General features: G+C 41.7%; 1 protein-coding gene across 1 annotated transcript; it reads left to right on the forward strand.

The window, feature by feature from the left end:
• Positions 1–1773: 1773 nt before the first annotated feature.
• Positions 1774–12206, forward strand: LOC112228783 (vesicle-associated membrane protein 2). The gene is made up of 5 exons (XM_024394425.2): positions 1774–2110; positions 6559–6661; positions 6908–7066; positions 7338–7389; positions 7561–12206. Coding segments are annotated over exons 1-5 (333 nt in total). The 5' UTR covers positions 1774–2108; the 3' UTR covers positions 7578–12206.
• The last annotated feature ends 313 nt before the right edge of the window (positions 12207–12519 follow it).

The following is a 12519-nucleotide window of genomic DNA, read 5'->3' on the forward strand; positions in this document are numbered from 1 at the left end:
AAGCTATGTCACTGATTTTAAGAAATCCTCTTTTATATGCACTTCAATACCGAAGTGACTTTTTGTAGCAGGTTAGGAGAATTTAAGCAGCATGTTAGAAGAATTAATTTAACAGGTAAGAAGACTGAGGTTAAGGTGAGCAAAAGAGTTACGTTTACGGAAAATACTCTCCTAACCTGCTACTAAAATCACTTTGTTTGGAAGTGCTGTGAAAAGGGTATGGGTGCGTTCGAGCAGATCACTTTTGTTAAGACCGCCTTTCAAGGCGTGTTGCATTATGGGGATAAAAATTGACCGACTTGCGCCGACATGTCTACTGCATGAACTTTACAAAAATCATGTGCTCAAAGGTCATGAGGTTTTGACTGCAGTTACTCTTCACCAACAGCTATCGCTTGCATTGCGGGAGACTATTGTCAACCAATCATTGGGATGCTTTTGTTTGACCCACGCCAATGTGACCAAAGAGATGACTGAAACAGTAACCAATTTTGCAGCGATTCATTCAGTGGAATGAACCTAATTATTGAAGTCTCTCTCTCACTAATTGATTGCACAACGTACACACCAGAGGAAGCTGGCGGGAGGAGCTATAGGAGGGCGTACTCATTGTAATGGCTGGAATGGTCTAAAGTTGGTTTATTAGCCGCGTTCATGTGTTAGTCGGAACAAGGAAACTCTGAAATGTCCGACTGGTTGAATGCAGCACGGTACGTGTATAACTACAAACAGTTAGCAAGTCGGAGATGTCAAAGTTTCTAGTTCCGACTAGAATGTGAATGCGACATTAGGCCTACCATTCAAACTGCCCCCCATGATTTTACAATGTGCTTCCTGTTGAGTTTACGCCGAGTTCACGTACTAGTTGGAACTAGGAAACTCGGAGATTTCCAATTTGCCAACTGGTTGAACGTGGCACGTGTATAACTACACCCATTTTCTAGCTGAAATTTCGGAGCAAGAAATAAACGCATCAGGATTAAGATGTTCCAGTTTATATGATGTCCCACTCTTTCCGAATTCACTCTGCGTTTTCTTTACCATGATTTTTTTCTTGCACAACCAATCAGTAGTGTTGGGTTGGTAGGCTTCAAATGTTGCCATTTGGAATGTTCATATCCTACGGGTAGATGGTAAATCGAAATGATCGGGATTAACCTGCGAGTTTCAACGTTAGGCTGGAGTTTCACCCCACCCCCTTTCAAGGAACGCCATTTTGTTGACGTTTCATCCACCTCAAACGAGTCTTCCACCATCAAAATGACAGTAGGCTACTGTGCCCTTTCAACTAATCGCATAGGTTTTCAATTACATAGTTTAATCCCGTTATAATTTATATGGATTTCAAAATTGATCAACCCCTGCTAATGCTTGACAGTACATGGACACACTGCCATGTCACAGTTGTGCAATCCGGGATCCTTGGGACGTCCATACCCCGCCATTAAAGTTGAAATGTAAAACCTAAAGGTTAAGGTTAGGTAAGGGTTGTAGGTAGTGTAAGCGTAGGGGTTAAGGTTAGGGTTCCCCACCCTTTTCAATAGGTCATATCTAGATGGGACACAGTTTTTGACAAATTGAAGTCAAACGTAGATGTTGTATTTTATTTTAGCTACCCCTAACCCTTTTCCTAAATGTGACCTAATTTTCCTAACCGGTAACGTTAATTCGCCTAGCATGCTGCGTAAAATATCCCAAACCTGCTACGAAAAGACAAAACCCTTTCAACCTGCGGCTCCCTTGATGGCGAATGACGTCATCAAGCCATCTTTGTTCTCCTTACACAAGCGTGTTTATTACTTGTTCATTACAGTAGTGACACAGAGGAGACCAGCGGTAGCGGAGTTATTATACAAATACATTGACGAGGTGCGGCATAAAATAAGCGCACGAACTGAGAAAAGGGGAACATTTACAACGGGGGAATAAAATCAACTTGGTGGTAAACATTATCACTCCCTCCTATTGAAAACGCCAGAAGAGTGAATTGACTGAGAGGGAGCGAGAGGGAAAAAGAGCGCTGAAGGCAACCCACTCAACAGCCACTTATTAGGCAAATACATTCCAGCCGGACTTGCGTAGCCTGCATTAATAAACCACCATAAGAAATGTGAGTATCACACTGTTGCCTCTGTGTGTCGTTTATTTTCTTTGTGTGCCTGTTGTTATGTCTAGGCCTATGTGTATTTATTTATCCGAGCTCGTTGGGTAGCAGAATGCAAGCCTATTTGTTGTTCAGAAATTATTTTAGAAAGGAAATTAAATGAACCATTGTCTCCAAGGCATATAGGCCTATTGCATTTTAATCGTGCGTCAGGGTTAAAGAACCCTATAATTACAGGATAAATGTGTTGATTTACTGTGGGATGTTTATTTATGAACATTTACTGACAATACACATAGGCTAAATAGCATCCAACATTCGCCTATAGTCTATTCCATAGGCGTCGAATAACGGCTAGGCGACTCTTCGGTGGTTGGTCTCTGTTGTCAGCCACATTTCTTTACGAAATATTCAGTCATGTTATGTTATGATGAGTTAGTTATATTTATTCAAATGTAAAATATATATGTTCTTATCATTGGAATTGGACACGCACGCTTTTTCTCCAGATTGGCCTGGTTTGGGGGTTGACGTCCGTGTATTCGCATGTATATCCATTTGAAAATTGGAATTGAAAATAGAAACCTACAAATATCTAATTTGCTTATTTGGACGTATGCATTGGTTTCTGCCACAGATGAATGTATAGGCCTACGGCTAAATATACACGTATCATAGGCTAAGCAACTTGGACCTAATAAAACATTTTCTCCCATTCAACATGTTGAACATCTTCTTAGAGAAGCAACAAATCCATATTATCTTGGATGTAATGGATGTAGTAGGGTAGACTATCATTAGCCATATTGTGGGCTTAGCCTACGTGATATTGCTAACCAACTGTGGGGGTGGGGGTAACTGACGCTCATATCTGTCGATTGTCAAGCAAGGACGGGCAATTAAATGTAGCCTATTTAATTTGATGATTCAAGGGTACACCGGGGATGTGGCCGTTTCCGCTCCTTTCCTTGACAAGCTATACCAGGTTCAGTCGTCTGAGGTTGTTTTTGTTTAGCGACTGCTAGGCTACAGGAGGCAGGTGTTTTACTGTCAGGGAAGATGGCCGTGGCATTCTCTTCTCTGTCGATTCGTGCATACAAACAAGCTGCTGAAACAGACAGCATCTCATTGAGGGCAGGCAACAAATGTTAGCGTTAAATCGTCAACATGCTGTTGATAAACAAATCTAGCCATATACATTTTTTATCCTATTTTCTCACTGTAATTCCCGCGATAAACTGGCGGTGACATTGAGGACCCTTTCAACAAATATGAAACCCCCCTTGATAAAAAATAAATAAAAAAGCTAACTGCATTAGGCAAATTTTGGGAACTATGCAAAGCCGTTGCCAGCACTGGACAGCGCTGCCTGTCGCTGTCTTCCCCAACAGTGCTGAAACAGACTTGTAGACTAGAGTCCACTGTTTTTGTGGCTATGGTGTGTATGCGCGCTGTCTCGTGCGTGAGAGACGATTTGTAAATGCTTCATCAAAATGTCTATGGCAATCGGCCATATACAGCCCAATAAAGCAGGGAAGAAAGACGTGATTAATGTTGTCGCCTATTAATAACAAAAGGCCGATCGTCGTGTCTGTATAATAATTCAGAAGAGCATGCGAGCTGTTTTCAAAGGGAATAAGACCATTTTACTGGCCATTGTCGTGACAAGGGGACATTTTTTTTCACCCTGTTGGTGGAGGACGTTGCGAATGTGAGGTAGACCTTGCCCTGGGTCCCCCCCCAGACTGCTGTCGACACTCCATTACTCTTATTTGAAAGCCTACACAATCCATTTCGTCGTGTCCTTTGAATATGTTCCCCGTCACTGTGCACACACACACACAATCCGCCCTCTTCTTTTATCTGAGGCCCCGAGAAAACAATGGTTGTTGTAGCAATGTGGGGGATGATGTACAAAACACACTAGGGGAGTTGCCAATAACGTCCTCGTCCATCGTTCATCTCTCGTTTGCTCGCTGCACAATGACGATGGCCTCTTCCGCAGAGAAGGTGAAAGAGTCTGGGTAGGATTTGGCCACTAAAAATTGAATTGTTGTAATCGACATGAGAAAGAACACGTCCTAACATAATGGAGGCTCCCAGTAGACCACATACGAGTTGGGTAGCATAATGATTAATGTGGCAAGGTGACTCAACACATCAAATTAGTGTTTCCAGACAGCGCTTGCTTTGAACTGACAAATGCAACTGAAAACATGAGTGTACAGAAGGATTTGTAGCCACATGAGGATTAGCTCTGTGTGTCACGGCCTTAAAGGTGACCTTTATACAGAGTTTTGTCTCACTCTGCTGGAGGAAGGGGGTCACTACAGGCAGGAAGCAACCTCAAGATGTAGTTGAGAAACGAGATTGAAAGCGGTTCATGGTCGATGCTGTGCATTATTTACAGCCCACTTATCCTTAAGTTGTGAACCTATGATAGTACTATAATGAAAAGGCTACAGACACTTAAAATTAAATACCAAGTTAAGCTTGATACTCACTCTCACATACAGTATGTAGCCTAAAGATATTATGAACACTAGTACTTCACTAAAGCCTGAATCCATTTATAGAACGTGAACTTGAAGTTGGTTGAAGTTACAGTTACATGACTATTGCTCTACATGGGTGCTGGAAATACTGGAGGGACATAATATACTCCATTACCACAGTAAGACACAAAAGGATGCCTCCTCTGATATACGTATGTTACTCAGCTCCATGGTCCACACAGTGAGTTACTAACACAGCTCAGCTCCATGGTCCACACAGTGAGTTGATAACACAGCGCAGCTCCAGGGTCCACACAGTGAGTTACTAACACAGCTCAGATCCATGGTCCACACAGTGAGTTACTAACACAGTGCAGCTCCATGGTCCACACAGTGACTTACTAACACAGCTCAGCTCCATGGTCCACACAGTGAGTTACTAACACAGTGCAGCTCCATGGTCCACACAGTGAGTTACTAACACAGCTCAGCTCCATGGTCCACACAGTGAGTTACTAACACAGCTCAGCTCCATGGTCCACACAGTGAGTTGCTAACACAGCGCAGTTCCATGGTCCACACAATGAGTTGCTAACACAGCTCAGCTCCATGTGAGTTGCTAACACAGCGCAGTTCCATGGTTCACACAGTGAGTTGCTAACACAGCGCAGTTCCATGGTCCACACAGTGAGTTACTAACACAGCTCAGCTCCATGGTCCACACAGTGAGTTGCTAACACAGCTCAGCTCCATGGTCCACACAGTGAGTTGCTAACACAGCTCAGCTCCATGGTCCACACAGTGAGTTACTAACACAGCGCAGCTCCATGGTCCACACATTGAGTTACTAACACAGCTTAGCTCCATGGTCCACACAGTGAGTTACTAACACAAATTCAGCAGGACTATCAGAGCAATGAGGGCATGCAAAGGAAGGACTACCCAGCATACACCTTTGCATCATAGTGTTTTTGGCCTTGCCAGTAGGCTTTCCAGTGCCTTTACATCTTTTCTACAACTAGGCCTAATGGTAGATTAATCTAGCCTATAGTCAAGGTTTAGAAAAAAGAACAACTGCATTGAGATCATAATGAAAATAAAGATACCACATTCAGATAGATTGGTGAGAAAGAGTGAGTTACTGTACTCAGTTGTAGATGGTCAACATAGATGGTCAGAATAGATTGATAGGACCAGACATGTAGTAATTGCTTCAGGACTTTTGATTGTCGTCCATTAGTTTCCCCTTAACACAACCCTAACAATGCCCAGCGGAGGGTTGTAGGATAGGATGGTGTCTGTCAGATGTGGTATGCAGAATATATGGCTTTGTGGTCATCTTGATGTTTTCTTGAGGAGGATGCAGTTAGGACAGATAGCTTTATTTGTATTTTTCTTGTCTTGTAAAACATTTTATTTCTGGCATTATTGAGAGCATTATTTATCAACTTATTCAGCTTTTTATTCAGCTTTCAGATGTAGACGCCTTCTTGGGACATAGAAAGTGATGGTTTGAATTAATTAATTCAGAGCAGCTTTGAATGTGCTTTAGTAGTGTGTGTTATGGATACAGTTGGAAAGGGCCGTAAGCAAAGCGGATACACATAATTGTATTTCATGCTTGGTGGATCCTTTTATCCAGGCCCTTTTAATTCAGGATTAGTAAACCATTCAGCCTGTTGTTGAGGCTCATTAAAGAGAGATATTCTGCCTCCTTTTCCAATCATTCAGTCATCATGAAGCTGTTGACTTGATTCAAACCTATAACGTTTGAGATTCTACCTCAGTGAGTACTGTCACGGTGGATAATTCCAATAAGCCATGATTTGATAGTAACTTGCCTTTACTTCTATGTTCCAAAGGGACAGGTTGGCCTGTTTAGTAGATGCATGCATTACTACACGGTCATTCATACGTCGTTGAAGGTGAATAAACTGACGAGTTGTGTTTGATTGACAGGTCTGCCCCAGCTGCCGCCGGCGCCCCCGCAGATGGAGCGGCGCCCCCTCCAAACCTCACCAGCAACCGCCGCCTGCAACAGACACAGGCTCAGGTGGATGAGGTGAGGAACATGCAGACACACTCGCCTTGTATTACACACGTACTGACCCACAGAAATATCAGAACCTTCTTCACACGTTGTGAATAGTCACAAGCCGACATGGACTAGATAAATGTATGTCCAACACACGTAGGTCAACAATCAATACATTGTGTAAATATACTGTGGAGACAACACAACTCAGTCTGAGTTGATTGAGGGATTTACCCTGTCCCTGTTTTCGGCCCGTGCGTCTGCCCTCCCCAGGTGGTGGATATCATGCGTGTAAACGTGGATAAGGTTCTGGAGCGTGATCAGAAACTGTCAGAGCTAGATGATCGGGCCGATGCCCTGCAGGCTGGAGCCTCACAGTTCGAGACCAGCGCTGCAAAACTCAAGAACAAGTACTGGTGGAAGAACGCCAAGGTAAGGGCTACATTGAGATAGATAAAGATGTACTTTGGTCCACATTTATTCATGATAATAGTCATTTCCTTTGAGGCTTTCAAGATGAATGTTAAAACATAATGAAATGGATTGTAGCTCATGATTTACCGCATGTCCCATCCCCCCTGTTTTACTACCTCTCCATGTCCAACTTAATTTTGCTGGACCCCAGGAAGAGTAGCTGCTGCCTTGGCAGCAGCCAATGGGGCTCCATAATACATTAAAACATACAAAACTCTGCTTCCTCTAGATGATGATTATCCTGGGGCTGATATGTGCGATTGTCCTCATCGTCATCATCGGTAAGGGTCACACCCACTGCCACCCACTCTCCCTGCCATGGCAGTTTGAATTAAGATATAGTCTGTGCTTCAGTATTAGTCTTTTTTCTCACCATCCCTTTTCCTTTCTCTCTCTCTCTCTCTCTCTCTCTCTCTCTCTCTTTCCCTCTCTCTGTTTTTCTCTCTCTCTAGTCTACTTCAGCACTTAAGATGAGTGGCTCCGACCCCAGTCTGCACATGAGACTGCCCGCTTCCTTGCAACAGAAAACCCTTCAAATCAACAACAACTAAAATTTCCACTGGTGATGAATGAAATAAATTGCTCCCGAAATAGTCTCAATATGACCCTGCCCAGAACCCCCTGAACCCTCTCAGCCCCCGCTTCCACCGCCTCACCTCTGGACCCCTGTCAATTTTCGTCCTGTGAGTCTGTGGCCCTGCCTTCTTTGTAAATACTTCCTGCTTTTCTAATCCGTCATTCATACTCAGAACCCAATACTTGTTGTGATTGTTACCGATGACAACGACAGAAAAGAAAATGATGACCCTGGCGATAATTGTTATATACCAGATATAAAATATATATATAGTTCTTTGTAGGAATTTTATTCTGATATAATGTTTTTGTAGGTTGTGTGTGGGTGTGCGTTTTGTATTTTTTAATTTTTGTATTAATTTTACTTATGCTTCAGATTTGAACTACTGCCTATTAGTCAGAGTGTGTATCTCTTGCACGTTCTCTCTCACTGTCTCTGCCTGTCTCTGGCTTTCTCTGTCTTGCTCTGTCTCCCACAGAGTATAGGTGCATCTTTGCACAGTGGAGTTTGTCTCCTTTAACCGAGGTACTTAATCAATATTCCCATCCTGTTCTCCATCTTTTGCTTCTCTCTCTCTTTTTCTCTTTCTCTCTCCTACACCCTTTAGCCATACTGTCTCTTTAGAATCCTTTCTTCCTTCTCTTTCTTTCTGTCTCTCTTTGCCTGTTTCTCTTTTCCCGATCATGTACCTTCTCTTTATTAACTGCCAATGGAATTGGACCAATGTCTGTAGATGTTTTTTATTTGACTTATTTAGTGTCTTATTTCGAGAACATTCCTCCATTGCTGTCTAGTAAAAATGCTGTCAGTGTAGCACATGTATGTGTAAGTATCTTTAAAAAAAATATATATATGAAGTGATCATAAATATTATTGCCGATATCAATCTAACAAGCCAGAGTTGGAAAAATAATATTGATATAAAAAAAAAAATGAGGGCTTGCTAGTTTTTGTTTGGTGGATCAGGATTTGAACCTGTTTCATTTTTTCATTTCAGCAACATAACATTGCATAACGTTGCTGTGACAATACACCAAATCCTACAGAGATGTCATTACTAACAAATAGCTAAAAAGGATACTTACACTAAGGGATCAAAAATGCGGACACAGTAAAGCCTTAGTCTCTGATCAAAACGTATCACATTGATGATTTTTTACGGTCAAAATATTCCCATACACTCTTTATTTTGTGTAGGGGGAGAGGCTGACTGAAAATGGGGAGGCGGTGTGAAATGCACAAAGAGCCTTGTTTTTGATGGCGCTGTCTGGCTGGTCAACCGCATGACCGCTGTCTGGCTGGTCAACAGCATGACCGGCCGAGAGAGAACCTCGTGCAGCAAAACCTCACCTATTGATGAGCACATACACAGACAACTCAGCCTTATTTGAAAGTGAAGGTAGAAGTATGAAGATGGATGAAGCAACTGGCGTGGACATACAGTAGTAGAAAATGATGATCTAGAGAAAGGGACTAACTTGGCCCATGGGGGCCAGCTTCGTTGACGGATTAAGAGTTGCTGTAAACCTTAAGTGAACTTTCAGAGAAACGTCATGAAAAGCAGTCATAGTATACACACAAGCTAGAGGGAGCGTTTGCTAGTGCACTGGTTCTCTCTCTATCTTTCTTGCATTTTCTCCCTAGTTACTGTCTTTTTATTTTTTAAACATAGTAATAGCGTATATTTTATATAGTATATTTGTGTGTTTGTTTGAAGCAGATAGGTAAAAGAGGAGACTGAACTCAATCAGGACTTCACTAACTGCTATGAGCAGTGAGCTCCTCTCTACCTCTGTGTGTTGTGTGTGTACATGCATTTTTGTGGTTCAGCTCTGTAAGTTAAACACTGCCAAGCAACTAGGGAGACGCTTTTGTTTTCTGCCATTTTCTCTTTGGTGCCCTTACTGATATGTTCTTTGTGGATTGCTCTTGCATGGTCACCTCTTGTCCCATGCCCCTGTATAGGCCTAACTGTTTCTAGTGCTATCTGTTTCTAGCATAGGAGGTTGGTGGCACCTTAATTGGGGAGGACGGGTTCGTGGTAATGCCTGGAGCGGAATGAGTGGAACGGTATCAAGTACAGCAAACACATGGTTTGATGCCATACCATTCGCACCGTTCCAGCCATTATTATGAGCCGTCCTCCCCTCAGCAGCTTCCACAGGTTTCTAGTGCTATCTATCTGCCAGCTCTGTTAGTCTACTTTATGAGTAGTAGCAGAAAGACTACTGGACCTGTGGATAATACAGTTGTTCCCATAGGTTAGGCCACCTTAACACGACCTCTTGGCCTCTGTCCCACCATTCCCACCTATTTCTCCTCATTGATTCAGGATCCTACACTGGGGATGTGTGTGTTGTTGAAGCTCTGCCCGTCCTGGGAATATCCCTAGTTTATCCTGACAGATTTGGCCGCTTAGACATCAGCGGTGAGGGCAAGCTGTTTCCATGACAACTAAATTAGATGAGCAGAGTGGGGAGGTAACAGATCAGCCCACTGACTGTCTTTCAGACTGGTAAGATTTTCCATATTTGTGCTCAAGGAATATTCCTATGCTACATGTACACTGGCAGAGCCCCCCCAACCACCCATAATATGTTACAAATAACACACACATATATTTCCTTGCTCTCTCTCTTTCTCATTCTATTGTTATCTCCCTCTCTTTAACTATCTCTATCAGACACATGTAAAAGGAAATGGCCTTAGCACATTATCTCCCAGCAAAGCCTATCTCCCAGCCCCACCCTTCCTCTTTATTCTACCTAACTAGAGCAAAACTAATTCAGAGGAAAATTACCAAAGACTAGATGTTCTTGCTGCCAACTGCCATCAAAAACAAGTAGAGGGACACAACATATTTTACCCGAGTCACTTTAACAGCAATCCTTACTCCCCTGTTTTTGAAAGCGTACCCTTAACCCAAAATACCTAAAGTCACATGACCGTTTAACCCTTTCAGATCTTATTCAATAGCTCATGTTGGCAAATAGATGATGACATAATGTGCTATTTGAAGATATGCAAGAGAAACAAAACCTACAAAAAGACGTGCTTCAGCCCCCTTCCATAAGACTACTTTAATCTGTACCGAGTCTTTAGACACAAGCTCCTATAACTAATAATAGCACAACTCCTTTCCTTGTGTGTGTCGCTGTCGTGCTGACAACAATTTACAGATGAAATAAAATATTAACTTTATCTATAGCTGTTAAACAAAACAAACAAAACATGCATTAAAAAAAGTCTGTATTGTCTGGTGTTGTAGTGTGGGGGTGTATTTGGGGGAAGGGGGGTCCTATTTCTTCAGGTCGGAGATTAGAACAGTTCATCAAAATCTACTGGGTGAGGTCAAGAAAATTCCCGAAAGCTGTATACAAATTGGAATAGCAAATAATTCGAATTTATTTTGAAGGTGACAAAAAAAAAAGAATGCCACCTTCGAGTTATTATCATCTCATGACACCACTGGTCGGGGTAGGACTCCTGTGCTGTTCACAAATCCAAGGGTTGTCCTTAAAGTGCTCAGCAAATTTAGATAAAAAGAAAATAGACAAATTGATGTTATGTGAGTGCTCATTTTCTGTTGCTTATTTTTGTTCCGCAAGGATGGGTGTGCGCAACTTTTAATGTCCTGGCACTTTTTTATGTTGTATTCTGGGTGTATTTTGGGGGGGGCTAGGATATGATGTGGTGGAGAATATTGTGTTATTGCTAACACTAAGAGGTGTTCAGTGACTTCAACATAGGAGGGAACCTTTTGAGGCACTGATCCTTCACAGGTTGGCTATAAAATCACAATGCTCTCACCAATACACATTACATTTATTTTTATTTTCGGACCAAATGTTTCCTTTGTATTTTGCATAAAGTTGGTAATAACTTTGGTATGATGTCATTGGCTTAGGTTGTGTGTACATCGGAAGAGGAGGAAAGATTAAATAAAGACATGTTCTCTATGTTAATCGTATCAACCAAGTCAAGAAGAAGGGATGTTACTGGGAAAACAAATGTCCAGAAGGCTTAGAATGGTGTACAATTCAAGACAGATTCCTCTGTTGTTACTATGTTTATATTTTGTTTGAACTTCATTTTGTGGAGGGAATATTATTTTGTTCTTTTGGGACTGGTGTCGGGGAGGTTTACAGTCCACATTACCTCTGTTCGCCTGGTCTTTCAGGAGGGAATAGACTGGGGGATCATGGGTAATGTGTTCGGTTCAGTCTGTTTTATTTGATTTATTGATTTATTTATTGTGTTTTTGTTTTGAATGGGATTGGATATTAAAAACAAGGTGGATTACAATGTACCACAGGATACCAATTGAAAACCAGAAGTACATAAAAAAAACAATTGTAGTGTAAATCGATCAATGTCTTGTTATATTGATGAACATCATGGAAATATATATATATATTGGAAAAACAATAATTCTGATGACCTGTGTTTATTGTTCCCAGTGTGTGTGTGTGCGTGTTTAAAAACAATGATGACATTAAATAAAATCTATGCTAAAATGGGTCCAAATATAATTGAACTGTGTTGCAAACCAAAATATTTTGTTTGACTACATATGTCATCAAGACAGGATGGTATATCTCACTTGAATTTAAGCTGGAAATAGATGAAGCACACACCAAAAACGTGAAATATCTACAGTGTAAGTTGTCCTCACCAACTCTTATTTTGCAGATAGCCAGGTATCTCATAGCCTACGTGGAATGTATGAATCACACACAATCGCTCACCTATTTAGGGCCTAATCGTCCTGGAGAGAAGATGTGGAACATACAATTATATTTAGGCTAGATAGATAGGGTTACTATGGAAGATT

This window comes from Oncorhynchus tshawytscha, linkage group LG30, assembly GCF_018296145.1.
Source record: "Oncorhynchus tshawytscha isolate Ot180627B linkage group LG30, Otsh_v2.0, whole genome shotgun sequence".
Lineage (NCBI taxonomy): Eukaryota > Metazoa > Chordata > Actinopteri > Salmoniformes > Salmonidae > Oncorhynchus > Oncorhynchus tshawytscha.